Source organism: Gymnoscopelus braueri, assembly GCF_963280865.1.
Source record: "Gymnoscopelus braueri genome assembly, chromosome: 12".
Classification (NCBI taxonomy): Eukaryota; Metazoa; Chordata; class Actinopteri; order Myctophiformes; family Myctophidae; genus Gymnoscopelus; species Gymnoscopelus braueri.
In genome coordinates, this window is record NC_137614.1 from 14049854 (window position 1) to 14067227 (window position 17374).

At 43.1% G+C, this 17374-nt stretch overlaps 1 protein-coding gene across 2 annotated transcripts in view; it reads right to left on the reverse strand.

Moving 5' to 3' along the window:
* The window catches only part of wnk3 (WNK lysine deficient protein kinase 3), a gene marked incomplete at its 5' end in the record, with an annotated part of 55584 nt that extends 41615 nt beyond the window's left edge, over window positions 1-13969 (reverse strand). For both annotated transcript variants that reach the window (XM_080443717.1, XM_080443716.1), the window contains one exon: window positions 13244-13969. In XM_080443717.1, coding sequence (XP_080299843.1) covers window positions 13244-13969 — 726 coding nt within the window. The remainder of the gene's footprint in view (window positions 1-13243) is intronic.
* Window positions 13970-17374: the final 3405 nt, after the last annotated feature.

The window sequence follows — 17374 nt, forward strand, 5'->3', positions numbered from 1 at the left end:
AGCTACGGACACACAGACAGACACAGATAGACAGACAGACAGACCCTCTTCTAGATGGCTAGACTCCTGTAGGTCCACGCCATAAAAAGAGCTTGAGGTCATTTTATAAACATTGTCATCAGTACATAAGTTTGTCCAGAAAAGCAGGCTTTGACCTGATTATTTAATACTCTCCAGCACACAAGTTGGCTGAGTAGCTCGTCACAGCTGTGCAGATTGCAGTGTGTAATGTTGACTTCCCTTCAAGTTGCTTGTTTGTGACATGCATTGCTATCACTCATGTTTATCACTGTTATGCCTGATTTATGGTTGTGCATCGTGTTGTGCACCGTAAATTGCCAAATAGCTGCTATTTAAGGAGATGGGCGACACAGGTCTGCACCTACCAGTAAGTATAAATCAGTTGCACGTTTGGGTTGTGTAAACCTTGCCATAACTCTATAATATTGGTGAGATATCTTCAAATGTTGATTAGAAATTGGTATTCCAAAAATAGTCTCCTAATTTAATTACATTGTAAATGGTGAAACAGCTTTCAATGTCACTGTTTTAGCACATAAACGCACTCAACGATTCTGACAATATATAACATCACAAACCCCAGTACGGCTTTAAAAAAAAAAGTCAACTTCATGTTGATTTTACTATTTGAATTAGGAAGAAGACCCCGGACTGGATCCGCAGATTCGGATCTTCAAAAACTGCCCTTATAGTGTTTTGGGGGTATTACCAACGGGTGTTATCTACATGCGCTTCGAATTTGGTGCCGATCGGATCCCGCGTTAGCGATACGTGCCATTTTGATTTTAGGAAATAGGCCCCTCCCACTAAAGAAACAGGCCCCTCCCACAAATGTAGCGGGCCAATGACATCGTCATGTCACTCCTGAGATCCCTGGCTTTTCTTTTTGAGAGAACTGATCCCCCCAAAAATCATGTTTTTGCATCAAACGGTTACATTTTGTGCATTTGTGGCGCCCCCTATGGATCAAAGTGGAAATGCTTTGGGAGGAGATGCGGTTTGAAGTTTTTTTTTTCATATTTTTATTCTATGACCTACGGTTCAAGAGTTATAGGCCAAAACGTAAAGGGGGCTGTTATAGCGCCACCATGAGGCCGACTGGTGTAATGTGTTTTTTTTTATAATTTCGGACTAAATCATGAACCTCCCCACCAAATCTGGTAACTCTAGCTCTTACGGTTTCAGAGCAAAAAATACTTGAATTTGAGTTTTTTCACTTTTCCATTAAAGTGGATGGGGAAATTTAATGCACTAATAAATCAATATAAATTAAACTATTTAACCAATCTCTTAGCGTCACATAACTCCTGAGATCACTTGCGTTTCATTTTGAGAGGATTGATCCCCCCAACATAAGGTTTTTGCATCAAACGGTTACATTTTGAGAATTTGTGGCGCCCCCTATGGATCAAAGTGGAAATGCTTTTGGGGATTTGTTGAGTAAACCACGTAAGCCATGTTCTTTTAATAATTTCTCACTAAATTATGAACCTCCCCTCCAAGTCTTGTAACTCTAGCTCTTACGGTTTTTGAGAAAAAAATACTTGAATTTGAGTTTTTTCACTTTTCCATCAAAGTGGATGGGGACATTTAATGCACTAATAAATCAATATCAATAAGTGTAACCATGTATGTAACCAATCTCTTAGCAAAGTACAGGCGCACGATTCCCGGTGAGGCCGGTCATTTTGACATATGGCACTAAATTGGGAAAAATAAACTGTGGGAGGAGTAGCAGCCTGAAATAAAGTTTATCTAGTGGAATAAAGTCGGTAGAGTATAGTCTGGTTGCCCATTCGGGCAACCACACTAACTATGGTGGGCCAGAGCTGCCATATTTAAAAAAAAAATAAAGGAATAAAAATAAAAATAAAACTAGAGTGATTACATACAGACTTGCGGCTTCTACAGGAGCATATAGCATCGTTTTACAACCAGGATCCTAGTGGTAAGTGGCAAGTGCACATTGACATTACGTCATTATGGCTGATTATGAAATCCCAATGCTGGAAAGGATTGTGACGTGTATTTCCGGCATCACACTGCTATGCTCTATATGGCATAGACTGCTCTATGACGTCATAGACTGCTCTATCAGTTTATGACTCACACGTACGTCGCACCACCGATCCGACCAATATGCCCATATATGGAGATCTCTGTATCTGTCAGTCCTTATCCCTTTTATGCCCATATATGGAGATTGCTGATGTCATCAGTATATGCCCATATATGGCCATGCCCCCTTTTATGCCCATATATGGAGCTGACTGATTTGTTTGCAACAGCACACTCCATATTTGGGCGTAGCTGCATTGAGAACTCCTATGGTTATGGCTGAGTCATGGTGACATGAGCGTGACGATGTGGTCCGCCGGGCGGACGGCCGGTCCTCCCGTAAAGGACAACTTCCCCCATTTTCAACCTATTTTCATATAATTGGTCCTCATTAATGCTCATTTATGTTAAATTGACTCGTCTGTGAGAATTCAGAAACCCGCCTATCAGTGACATCATCGATGGGGAATTCAAGCTAATAGAAACTGCAACCTTTCTATTCCTGGAAAGTTAGCATTCTGTAATGGAAGCCATTGTTCTCGTGTTAATAAAAATCTAAATATTTTTTTTTTATTCTTGTTTGAAAAAAAAAACTGCATTAATGATGATGTCACTAGTAGAAGGGTTTTTGAAGTGTCCACAGACGACCTCTGAGACACCAATCTGGGAACCCATCGCCAACTGAAAATGAAAAACAGCGCCCTCTGCTGTTTGTTCTATGTCTGTTGGCTCTGGGGGGACGATAACGTAACACCAGAGCACAGGGAAACCGGTGTTTGTGATGCGCCTTCAGCGCATCAACTCCGGTTGGTGCGACTATGTTTTCATTCCCACTAACAATATTTCTACACGGAACACTAACACCACTTCTCCCAGAGAACATGGATCGTTTTGGTTATAAGCCCACTTGTTTCTATGATGAAAGAGTAAGTTAAAATGTGAATATATTTCCGTGGTTTTGTCTGCTCCGCGGACGCTATTGTTAAATTAGTTTCGGTTTGTTTCGAGGGGGAAAGATCGACGGACATGTGAATCCCGCCCACTACATTTGATTGGGTAAAGCGCGGCCTGCTTCCTGATCTGAAGGCACGCCCACTTGTAGCCCAGTGTGTACATGTTACGACGAGCCTTCACGACAGATTCTCACGCAGTGCAGAATCTGTTCTTGAGAGATTACTGAGACACAGACAGAGTAGACAGAAATACCATATACCAGAAGTACCTATTATCATGAGCATTAGTGAGGACCAGTGTGAGTGTGGCGCCGGGCACCACACTCACACGGTTCCTCTGTGATGCGCGCAGCCGCGCACCGTGTCTGAAGTCGGTCAGTCAGACGGTTCTCGAGATACGTGAACTACAGACGAACACACAAACGGACGGACATAGATTTCGCGCATTTATAGTAGGATATCGCTGCATGAGTACTGCTGCAATACGGCTCAAGCCACCGGGAATATTTCCTGTGCCTGTTTAATTGCTGGCAGCCGCAGTTGCTGATTACAAATGCTGTTTGTCCAATAAAATGGCAAGGTAAACAACAATGGATGATATTAATATGATTTGATGACGTGTCAGTACAATGGGCGCCATTCCAAACTACATACGCTCGTCACAACATGCTTCTTTATCAGATGAGTGTATGAATGTTGCCATTTCTCTTGCATTGTTAATAACAACGTTATAAACACACGTCTCCTTTGGTAAAACAAGCATCTATCAGTCTGGCTGCCGGCTGCTACAGGACGTCACAGACATGAATCGCATACCGGAGCAGAAGTAGGGGGCGTGGCCAGAAATATGGTCCATTGGCTGTGTCAATGAAGCAAAAGATAAATACAATTTGGTTAATCTAATGATATGGAATAACATTCTACCTCTTAGCTCTCCACTCCCATGTTTTCTTAAAGGTGCTGTAAGTGATATTGCTAAAACAAGTGTTCAATAGCTCTATATTCCCACAGCAATCACTGCTATTCACCTGTTTCCTAGGCTTTTCACTTCCTGTGTGTGTTCCACTTCCTGTCGATTTGATCCAATGAAATCCAATGAAACTGGTCAGATGACTAATGATATCCAATTAAATCCGACAGGAAGTGGAAAACACACAGCCCAAGATATATTTAAAGAAGGTAGGGTCATCTACGTCATTTTCGCTATCATGCAATTCCAGCCGGCAGATTCGTCGCACCATGGGAGCCAGACTGCAGCCGTGAGTTCAGTGGAATGCATTGGAGGTAATGAGAGCCCGGTGGATCAGCTCATGAACAAAATATATTTCTGAATGACTGAGACCTTTGTAAAGTCATTGCTTCTGGAAAATAAAATAAGTCATATCACACATTGTTTTCTGCTGTGTTGCTTTTCGATGTGTCCACTGTATAAGTTTATTGAGCTATCTAAAGAGCACAAAGTACGCGATACTGCCGAGCCAGAAACCAGTGTTGCCATGTCCTCTTATTATAAGCGAGTTTGGGCTTATTTTTCTCTGAAGTTGCTTGTAAATATTGGTAGTTGCGGGTTGCGTTTTTTGGGGCTTTTTTGTAGTTGATTAGTGTAGCTGATTATTTGGACTTGGGCTTCACAATTCTAAAGTTATTTTAACCAGTGGTTCTCAATTATATTTATGTCATGGACCCTCAAATTAATATGTATTTGTCCCTAACCCCCATCTGAAAATGTTTTGTGCCAGGGAGCCCCGTACCAGATTTGTGGTGTTAGTGTTTCAAAAATCCTCAATATTTCACATTTTACTTAAAGATTTTTTTTTAAATAGCAGATCTACAAGCTCACAACGCGTTGTGAGCTTGTAGATCGGCTATTTTCAATGTATACAGTAAAGGTTTAAAGTGCTCATAATGGCCTAGTGCAAGTCTTCAATAGGGGTCCACGAGGTACTGCAGGGGGTCCGCGAAATTGTTGCTTGATTAGACAATTTAAAAAAATATATAAATATACATATATACAAATATTTTGTATATATGTATTTTTATTTTTTCAAAAATGTCCATTTCTCTTCATATATATTTTTTAACATTTTCCACATTTATGTATTAAATAAATGATGATATCTATAAATGATTATGTCCATTTTGAATAGCTTGTATACATGATTAGTGCAATTGACAGATTTTGTTCTCAGTTAATAAGGTATGTTTATAAATGGCAGTGCGGCCACCCTACTCACTGTACCCTGTACATGTATGTTTAAAATAAAAGCATGAATATATTAATCTGTCTACTATTTTTAATAGCTTAGTATTGATGCACAATAACATGTATGTTTATGAAACACAACTGTATACATAATTATACAATATATGTTGCCCCCCCCCCAGGGGTCAAGGTAGGGTAGGGGGTCCCTGCTCCATCTCCCCATCAGTTTGGGAAAACGTTTAAGACCCCTGGCCCCCGGTGCTTCTTTTGGGCTTGTTTTCCTAGACCTGGTTGCTTATTTCTCTCACACAATCTGGCAACACTGCCAGAGACGATTTTTATACAGTCTATGGACGATACATGCCGCTGTTTAGATGCCTCAATAAAATTATACAGTGTGCTAAAAAATCCGAATTGATTGGATAAAAACCTGTGATATGTCTTCTTTTATAATCCTGAACCGATTATCTGACAAAGGACACAATCGTTCAGAAATAGTGTTTGTTCACAAGCTGGTCCAGCTGGCTGGCATAGACTTCATTGTATTTCACCAAACTTCCTGTTCCAGTTTTGGCTCCCATGCGCATCAATGGCGTCTGCCATGCAAGCAATGGCGTCGGCCGCCCCCTAGGCTGTCCCTACCTTCTTTTCTAATTACCTTGACACAGCCTAGGAAACAGGTGGATAGTGTTTGTTCAATTAAGGGCCATTCACACTGAGCACTATAACTATAACTATAACGATAACTATAAGTATCGTTCACCATTGTACTTTTTTTTATAGTTGGTGTGAACTCTGCCATCCACTTGACTTTTTTAAAACGATTTTTAAAACTATATTTTTTATAGTTATAGTTATACTGCTTAGTGTGAATGGCCCACAACACAGAACTCGCTGTCTCTCCAGCTCTTTAGTAAATACATACATTTTCAATTGTATCCAATCGGGAAAGTGAACTCATTCAGGATACAGTTGAAATTGGAAGTGATTAAATAAATAAATGAGCAGACAATATCGGGAATGGATCACAAGCTGATAAAGGATATTTGATATTTCTCCCCTGATTGGATGAAATTTGTGACCCACCTGAAAATGTATGTTATGTTTACTGGAGACCTGGAGAAACAGGGAGACCCCTGTCACTGAACACTCTATAGCAATGATTACTATCAGAATAAAGAGCTTTAACTTTGTAACAAATGTTTTGTTATAACGAAAAGAATATCACTTACAGCACCTTTAAGAATGACACATTATCATCACATGATCCACAGGAAACTGAACAAAACCCCCTCTTCTGTATTACATCGTTGACCTGAATTTAAATGGAAATATATAGTCGCACCATTACTGTACTGATAAAGACTGTTTCTCATAGCACTCCACCAGTCAGGACAAATCAATGACTTTGTCTAACTAACCTATCATTCATGCTACCGGCCAATCCCATCTAATGATTATTGTCATTCTAATCACAGTCTACTTTGGCTGTATACTGAGGAGAGGCATCAGATGCAGGAAATGGGACAGGTCACCAGACCAGAGTGTTCCTGCAGTGGCCCTAGATCTAGTTGCAGGCAGGCATGTGACCAGGCCACTGCGTGTGTGCGTGTGTGTTTATGCAATTGTGTGTGTGTGTGTGTGAGTGCGTGTCTGTCTGCATGATGTGTGGAGTAGCTTAGCATTTGCCATACGGCTGATCTCTGTGAGGGATGTTTGGCTCATAATTCTCTCACTCTGTCTCTCTCACTCTCACCAACACAGGACCTGTCTCTCTCTCTCTCTCTCTATCTTTCACACATATATCTTCCCACTCAAGTCTTGCACTTTTGCTTTCTTTCTACGGCCCCCTTGTGTGACTCACTCTTTCAGCGACTGCCTTACTCTTGATATTATGAAGAAGAGGTAGTTTGACGGTGGAATATGCAGAGTTCATGATGTTGAATTGTCTCAGTGATGTTTAATGTGTGCTCTGCTTCGCTTATATTGGGGCGGCCATAGCTGAGTGGTTAGTGAGCCCGCCTAGGGAGCCAGAGGCCCTGGTTGCCCCAGATACGATTCCAGGCCACGCCAGCATATGTGTCGATGAAATGAAATTTGTCCCTGAGCAAGACTCTTAACCCCTAATTGCTCACAGGCCCTTATTGGAAACAAGCCCGCAAGGACTTTCATGAACGTCCTGTTAAAAGGAATTATCCTTATCCTTATAAAGCATTGCCCCGATGCATCCTTAAGGCACAATTACACTTGGTTGTGTAGTTAAGTTACCTTGCCATAACTTGAAACACAGGGGAGATATTTTCAACAGTTGCTACATTGATTAGAAATATATATTCCTCATCATAATATGATTGAGTGCCTCTTAATACATATGTATGCATAAATAAAATAATGTCAATTTCATGTCGATTTTACTATTTGAATTAGGAAGAAGACCCCGGACTGGATCCGCAGATCCGGATCTCAAAAACTGCCCTTATATAGTTTTTGCCCTTATATCCTACTAAATAATAAGGAAACCTCTGTCATCATAACCTGTCTGTTCCGCATGGTTCTCCTCACTGGCTCTAGCAATTGATCTGAACTTGCACACAGGCATGACCATTAGCATATGCACACAACCACAACGCCTGTTTTTCACTTTCTCAAAAGTAAGCAACAGTTTGTTAGCTGTTTATTAGCGTTTTTGTGTAAACACCGGAGATTCAGAGTTCAGGCTATGGGATCTGTCGCCATGATTACAGCCCTGCAAGCTATGGAATCATCTCCAGCTGCTGGCTATAATACACGGCCACACAGACAGCACGGTAGAACACAAAGTTGCTGCAAACTTATGAAGGACTTTCATTTAGGGCATCTTCATAGCACTAGCATGCAGATTGACACATGCAATGTTCAAATGCAGGTTGTGTTATTAGCACACATAGCTTAGCTCAAACAGCCTTATGGTCTTAAATGGGGTGTGGAACAATGCATATGATCTCCAGGGGAGCGTGCTTGTGACTTACAAACAAAACTGAGATACAACTGTGTGACCAGGTTAGTGAATGAGGCCCAACGGCTTCTATTATAGCGCGCTAACTTTCCAGGAAGAGAAAGCCTGAAGTTTCTATTAGCTTGGATTCCCCATCAATGATGTCACTGTGTTTCCGAACTGTCCACAGCCCTACTCTAAGACACTAAGACACAGACTGAGTAGAAAGAAATGGAAACATATAATAATGAGCATAAGTGAGGACCAATTATATGAAGAGAAAATATAAGAGATGAGAAATGTAACGGTAAGAGACATTTAAGATAACATTACTGCATGAGGCCCATGTGAGCTTGTAGATAGGCTATTTTCGCTATTAATTTATTCATTATACAACAAAGTATATGGCGGTGGTTAAATAACCTTAAAGCATAATATTTCACTCTTATGCTTATTGCTTACTATCCTACTATAAATGCACAAAATATCTCTCCGTCTGTAGTTCATGTATCTCGAGAACCGTCTGACCTATCGACTCAAACCGGGGGACTGCAGTGACCGGTGTCGAGTTGGTCGGATAGGCGGTTGTCCAGAACCGCCAATCCGACCAATACACCCATATATAGGCATATGGAGATCCAGTTGTCCAGAACCGCCAATCCGACCGGTGACCACTATGCCCATACAGTATATGGATATACCCATATATGGGGCCGACCAACTTCAAACTTGCGTGTATTGGCGTACACTGATGTCATCAATATGATGTCATAGACTGGCCTAGACTCCATATTTGGTCATGCCTGACACGGAACTCTATTTACACACAGACAGATACAGAAATCTCCATATATGGGCATAAAAGATACACACAGACAGACAGACAGACAGACAGACAGACAGAAGGTACAACTGCTACTCTGACTGGGTGGGGCAGGCATTTTCAACTTCCTGACTTTCATTATTCTTGAGTAGACCGGTGCCCAATGAGGAAGAGTGGTGCCTGGCATCTAGCCGATATGCCCATATACAGTAGGGGCATAAAGAATACGGAGATCCGGTTGTCCAGAACAACCGGTTGAGCTTGCAGGTCGGCAATCTTCGCAGCTCCACACCATTGTGCGCCGAAGTATCAAATCGGGTTTCAGTAGAGGGGTACATACCTGTAGCTCACACGCATTATGAGAACGGTATGGCTCCAATGTGTATCTCAGACATTTATGTGGACAGCCTGTGACATCACTCATCTATGGGCTGACATCAGTTGTCTATGATGCGTCTATGCAATATGACTCCACATTTGGACAATGTTTCAGCCTGATCACAGCCCCATTGACTTCCATTATAAAATTAAGGTTAAATAAATACGTGAAAAAGAATAGTGGCTGCACCTCTGTGGTCTACTGGCAGCATGCATACGGTAGATTGTATAATTGGAATGGCACAGATCGGTCCAGCGGTTTGCGTGACACAGACACACAGACCCTCTCATAGACGACTAGCCTATAGAGCCACGCTGTATGAATATTTAGAGGATTGACTTCCTTGGCCTACTGGTAACATGGACAAGAAATGAGGTGCTGATCGGTGGTGAAGTGGATTGTGAGATTAGCTGCAGACAGACACGGATGGCTGGATGGACGGACACAACATTTTTGGGGACATGCATACGGACTTCTAGATGACTCGTCCCCTGGGTGCCATGCCATAAAAAGTTTCAGGGGCTGTATCCACCGAGGCGTTCTTTTCCTTGTTAACTGTTTTCATATTTACGTTATACTGGACACGGCGGCAGTGTGACGAGGCGTGTTTTTTTCACGTAGGCTTTAGGCTGTGTGTTTTTTTACCCAGCTGAAAACACTCTTCTAAAACGCTCATCCACCTCGTCATGCTGCTGGTATTTCCAGCATAGCGTAAATACATGGCGCTGCCGCTGAAAACTATTCAAAACATACACTGCACTCAGGAAGAAAATGCCTCGTGGACACAGCCACTTATTGCTTAAGTGGTTGGTGTTACAACCACTTAAAACCTATGTACTTGGTTGATCGGTGTCCCCCAAAGATCGATTTTTTTAGACAAGTATTTGGAGGCGTGGCTGAGTCCGCCATATAGTCCACCATTGAGTTTGCCATTGCCTAGAGGTGCAAAGTATCAGCATTGAGTTTGAGACGGAACATATGCATTATAGTGTTATCTTTTCTGTCCTATTGCAAAACTATGGTTAAGTGACTTGCAGTGCAGTGACTTGCAACATGAAAAATTAAGACGGGATATCCAAATATCTGTTTTCCAAGCTCCAGGCTCACAAAAAGGAGCCAAAAACACGCAAGATGCAACTTTGCTTGCAACTCCAACAAACTAGATTCCCTTCCCCTATATGCACGTATTAGGATATGACATAACTGTAGATAAAATAATACTTTACCCAATTCTTTTCCCCCCTCTACAACAAATCTCTAGTCTAGTTGATCAATGATCTATCAACGAATCGCAATACGACGCGTTGTGAGCTTGTAGATCTACTATTTTCGCTGAATGTTCACCTATTATGGTCCATGACTTCTCCGTTCTCTGCTATGGCTCCCCGTAGCGGCTCGCATTCAGTTTAAAACCCTGGTGCTAGCCTATAGGGCAGTGAAAGGAACAGCTCCTTCTTACCTCCGGGCTATGGTCGATGCCTACACCCATGCCCGACCACTTCGGTCTGCCACCTCGGGGCGACTGATTGCCTCGTCACTCAAGGGTCCTTCTGGTCGATCGACGCGGTCACGACTTTTTTCTGTTCTGGCCCCACAGTGGTGGAATGAACTTCCCACTGATGTCAGGACAGCAGAGTCACTGCCCATCTTTCGCCGCAGGCTGAAAACCCACCTCTTCAGGAAACACTACCCTTCCTCTTTGCCTGGCCTACTTGTTGTTAACTAGTTGTACAAACTCTTGTTTAATTTTTGTATTGTTTTATTGGATCTTGTTTAGTCGATACACTTATTTGTTTTAGCTCGTGCTCATTTGATTTAGCTATTTTGTCTCATCTGTTTAAGAAAGTAGGTAGCTGATATATTGCACTTTTACCTTAGCGCTAGGTATACTCTTGGTTGCTTGTTTTTGCAGGAAATGCACTTAAGACTTCTGGTGATTAGTAGTTTCGTTCCCTACCTATGTTGAATGCACTTATTGTAAGTCGCTTTGGATAAAAGCGTCTGCTAAATGACTGTAATGTAATGTAAATGTAATATTATGACATGCCCAGCAAAGGCACACTAAAATGTTAAATTAAACAGACTACCGTTAAAAGCTTAGCAGGTCTCTTGGATAAACTCTGTGAGATGGAGCGAGTATTTATCCGGGACTGTTGCCTTTGATGGAGGTATGGCCAGAAGCAGCAGTTGCCTCAGTGAGTGATATTACACAGAGGCAAGCTGCTGATGTGAGGCTGATTTACTAGCTGTTGGAAGGAGACCAGGGTAGGTAACGGGGGGAATGGCCGCCCTTGTTAGTCCAACACGCAGAGTTTGAACCAGAGGATTAGTTAAGGCTCTTGTTTTGGAATTAGCACCAAACCAAACACATGACTGAAGTTTTTCTCATACAAAGCCGGCAGCCAAATCAGCTGGCAAACCACCACACTGCTCTCTATTGTGGGGGTAAGAGTCAGGGAGAGAGAGACGTATCCACTTTCTTCGCTCCCCTCCTCGAGTGCGTCTTCCACTCCCACCACATGTTGAGCTCACTTCGTTTGACAATGTTCCCCATTACTTCGAAAACACCATAATTTATGTTGGCTATGTAAAGACTTCCAAGAGTGTTCCTCTGGCAGAAAACCTTCATTAAGATCCCATTTTACTTTCACCACCACTCATCACAGTCCATGCAGCACAGAACAGAGTTCCTCACAGTGAGGATTACTGACATTACAGTGGTCCTTTTTCATCTTTGTTCGCAAACTATGGCCCATTCAGAACTTCCGTCCTCCATATCTACACCCATTTCATCTCAGTTACTGCATCATGTGCCGACAGAGACACAAGACAATTGAGTCATAATTGTTCCAAATCAAAGACTGTAAAGACCCTATAGAGGAGCTCTATGGACTATCTAGTGTTTATGATGTAGGATATGACTAGGATATAACCTATACATTTCAATTAACCTAATTAGCAAAATAATGTTAACTATAAACATTTTGGTTAATCTTCTTAACGTCCTAACCTTCTTATCTTAACCTTTTAGGTTAAGACTTCTTATCTTCTGACTTTGAGTCAGAAGATATGAAATTCAATGTATGTATAGAAAAAACATTCACTAATTTAACAATCTACCTAAAACTTCAGCCTACAACGAGGTAAAGTGAGGCTAAACTTACTGGACTCAAATAAAGCTCTCATCAACTGTGAATAACCTCACACACAGAGTCACTGTGCTATTCCTGATGAAAGCTAATTAATATCAATCCATATCAATTCCTACCATTGGACACGCATTCCTTACGCACGAGAAAGAAAGAGGAAACCTCAAACATCATATATAAATTCAAGACTAAAGATGACTGTTCCAATCAATATTCTGCAACCTATCACAACACGGGAACGTCTTACAGCAGTTCACATTCTATTATTCATTCAAATCCTAGAAAGGCCCCATGCACTCATACAGCGCTGTCACTCAACAAGTGTTGTACTGCCTTCTCACCCTGGCCTCCACTGAACAGTGCTCTCACACAATGAATGGCAAGCAGACAACAGTGAGATTTTCCCAGGAAGGGAAAATTAATCTGGTGCAATTCACATCTGTCAGGCAAACTACTTGAAAAACATCTCAGTTGGTCATCATATGCCCTTGAGCATGGCACCAGAGCCCAATTGTTCTGGTGGAGCTGCTGTGCTCAGTGGCCAAAAATATACAGGATTGTAGCTGTACTGGAGCAGGTATGAAGTGTGAATATGTGATGAATGTGTGTGAAAAATACATTTGTGCTACGTTTATAATTGCATGTTTCTCATCGTGAATGAACTACAGAGAAGTTATTCTCACCTGAAGTTCACACCAGGCGACCTCCACCCATGTCTCAGTGTCCAGGCCTTTATACACAGTCTTGAAGGCTCCTCTGCCCAGTTCAATGTCAAACTTGAGGAACCGGCCTCCAGGAGAGGTGGCCACGGCTTTCATCTCTGCCTCCTCCTCCTGCTCGCGGTCCCTCTCCTTGCCCTTCAGCAGGGTGGCAGACGTAGGGGCATCCTTGCCGGGCTCCGGAGCAGAGCCGGCGCATGCCGGGTCGTGGCCCAGGGCGGCGCACGCAGAGGCGGCCCCCTGCTGCTGCGGGAAGACCGAGTCTGAGGAGCACAGCTCCAGGTGGGGGGCACTGTGGGGCGCTACATGGGGCTCCTCCACCTCGTCCTCCTCCTCACAGATCTCCACACTCTTCCTGAAGAAGCGCTTCTCCCTCCTCAGCCTGCTGGGGCCTTGGGCGGCTGGCGAGGAGGGCGTGGAGAAAGACATGGGCCTGACCAGGGGCTCCTCGCCCCCCAGGCTGACCGTTCTTCCTCCCCCTGCTCCACCTCCTCCTCTGGGTCCTCCCTCCTCCCCCCCTGCCGCTCTCCTCTCCTGGGTCTGGGAGGAGGGGAAGTCCGAGGGGGTGCTGCGCGTCCTCTCCCTCTCTCCGCCGGCCCTGCCCTCCCGCTCAGCGTCCTCCTCCCTCTGTCCATCAGGTTTCTCAGAGGAGTCCTCTGTGCCTGTGGGCTCGCCCGGGTCGGTCGCCATGGCGAAGGGCCTTTGCAACTCCTCCTCCCCCGCCTCCCCCTCCTCCTCCGCACCTCTGCTTCTCTGTCAGTCCCCGTCTCTCTCTCTTTCTGTGCTCCCCCTCTCACCCCCTCCAAACAGTCTGCTCTTCCAGGGCTGCAGGTGACTCGAGAGTCTTCCTCAACTGAACTAACCTTCCCCTCCTGTTCCCCCTATACGTGTACTTGAGCGTTTTGGATGCCTTGCAGCAGCATAGGGGTTTGAGACCAAAGGCTTAAAGACTTGGTTCTGTCCTCACGTGACCCCTCTCCATCCCCTACATACCCGTTCCCCACTTGGGATTCAATATTTGACCAAAAACAAAGCTCAGCTCGTCCAGCTCTCACATAACGAAACACACATTAAACCAGAGAAGGGCCTTTTAAGTCTCGAGTGGGGCGATCTAGGGGCCTCCCCTCCGAAACACCTTCCTTCAAAGCGCTGTGTGAATATCTTCAGGTAAATCCTGCAAAAAGAAAGAGAAAAAATAACAACACATTAGTATTCACCAGACTAGAATATACAGTACATTGTCACATTGTTCATCATATTCAAACCTTTCAAGTGGAACGCTTTGAGAGAATATTAGTGATGTGATGGGTTAGAAAGGAAGGTCAGAAAGTGTGCGATGCATAAAGAGGCACAAAACAATCAATATCACCAACATCCAATGCAAATTTCAAGATGGATGTATCCTGATCAGACTGTAAAGGACATCTCCTGTTCTTTTTAATAGAAAATGCTGAAATACAGGTGCAGCCTATATCCCAATGTAGCTGACCATTGATATTTTCATATTCATATTATTTCCCCTGAGTGTATTTGTTGTTAGGTGTTGATTGCCTGACAATGCCTGTAGACCTAACAGCTATTTAGCATTATATAGCATTGATTATACTACTATTATACTACTGTAGCATCATATAAATTAACAGTAGATTTTGTAACATTTCCTTAGTATTATCATACTCTGTTGTGGAAGGTTTCAGTAATCGGATACACAGTAAAACTTGAGCTCGTAAAAATGTCCGTAAATGTCAGTTTTTCCAGTGCTGGTGGTTAAACAAGAACTTAAGGTGATTAATTGGTCCATTGTTAATTCAGACATGGTAGAAACTAAGCACTAACCACTTCCACTAGTGCCCATATATGGTGAGGACATCCTAAAACCCCACAGGGCAGCCTCCATTAAATCTGCTAATCAAAACCAAACAGAAACTTTATCTTTGTTATGGGTTTCAAAGAATAGAAGACTACCCACTAGAGCCTCCACAAGCGTTTTTTTTCTTTTTACTGTATGTCTTGCAACTTCACATGTGTTCAGTAGCACCATTGGCCGATAGACTATTGCAGTTAGGAATATGTGATCCTGACCATTAAATATGGATGATGCACTATGGGCCAGTTGAGCATGAATTATTTACAAGGATTGTAGAACTGTGCTGATGAATGCCACAGATGTGCACAAAGGGCTCATAAATATACAGAGTTATCATTGTAATTATCATTAGCAACAGGCGTTTGCCTACAGTAACGCTCAACACACATTCGGTCATCCACTCAGTCTGTGTTTGATAGGGAGCAAGGCTGAGTTGATTCTAAGTGGCTCTTAATGTTATCCTGTTTCACCAGACAGTGAAACTGATCAGTGCGATCAGTTTCAACTGACATTGGCTAATGCTCTGCAATGCTGTAAGCCACAGAGTGATTGGTTTTGTGTGTCTGTTTTTGTGTTGTACAGTACTGTATGTGTGTGTGTTCCTTGGTGTCCCTTGGGTGAAGGCCTTTATCTCCTCCTCTATCACCCCTCCCATCTGTGCCCTGGGGTCATATCTCCTCTCACTTCTGACAGATAATGACTTGTCTGTGGTCTCCCCAGCGCTGGGCAGTGGCCCGCTGCTGCCGCTAGAGCCCGGCCTACAATGTTTACATACGGTACTCTCATCCAGAGTGACTCAGAATTAGTTAGCAGGTGGAATTTCAGTGTCTTCCATCAAGGACACTTGGTTGTTGATGACATCAGCTGCTGTGGGGAACCAAGCCTGTGATGTTTAGGTTACAGGGCAGTAACACGATATCGACGTGGCCAATTTCCCAAAGACAAGGCTGAGCTTAAAATGAAGGACATGATAAGGCCTGATGTCACCATTATGATAATACAATTGACCCTGCCGGAACAGGGAGCACTAATGACCACCGCGCCACCAGTAAACGCTGTGGTGAAGGAACATGGTTGTCTCAATTAACCCTTTAAGACCGGGAACGTCATTTTTAGATTTCGTTGGGCTATTCAAAAATAGCAGATATACAAGCTATGAGCTTGTAGATCTGCTATTTTTTTTAAATAAAAAAAGTTGTGCAAATATTAATTTTCTTTTCTTTTTTTGGCGGACATTTGTAAATCTAATCTTTGCTTCTGGGGGTTCCTGGAACTAAATATTTTACAAATGTTCGCTTTAAAATATATATATTTTTTTGCCACGAATTTTCAAAAATAGCAGATCTTTAACGCGGCACTCGGTGCCACGCTATGAGCTTGTAGATCTGCTATTTTTGAATAGCCAAAGACATCTAAAAATGACACACAGATGCGTTCCCGGTCTAAACGGGTTAACATAATGGTGCACTGAGTGGGGAGCAATATATAGCCTGAGTAGATTCCAGGTCAGGATACAAACTGCTGGGATATTGCTTTACAACTGAGCACATGACTGACTGACTGACTGAAGTGCCGCTGTCATTCACTACCCGTGTCTAAGGTTTCTGTTCACACATTACTGAGAATCCCGGAGATCTCCTCGATGGACCAAACAGCCTATCACGACCACTGGAATGTGTTTTTTGGTGTGAGCACACCTCAGTCAAACTAATACAGGCAAGCTGGGGCTTTTTCTCCCCCCCCTAAATACTCTGGCTCTAATGAGCAAAAACCACTGTGAGCTGCGGGCGGCATGTACAGTAGCTCACAGCTGCTATTAACTCTTTTATGAAGCAGTCATTAGCACTCACGTCAAGCATGCCCTCTCTCCTGATTCAAATCGAGGGAGGCTGACAACCCGATGCCAATAGCTGTCAGTCAAATTAAAGATAATACAATACGTTGATATTAGACCAACTGACGAATGGGAGGGGCCCAGCTGAGACGTCTCAGTACATGCTTGAGTCGTACAGAAGTAGCTATCAGGTGAATTCTCAAATGCATTTAGTTTTCCTCGTATGCAAATCATCCATAAGACAAGTTACCTGTCACAGAAAATAATGGCGTCCTATAAATCAGGAGGATCAGTGTTAGGGTGACCCTAGAGGGACACACAGAACTATGAGACAAAAAAAAGGTAAAGGCTAACAGGATGTGGGGGGACAAGGGGGAAAAACAACAGGCGATAA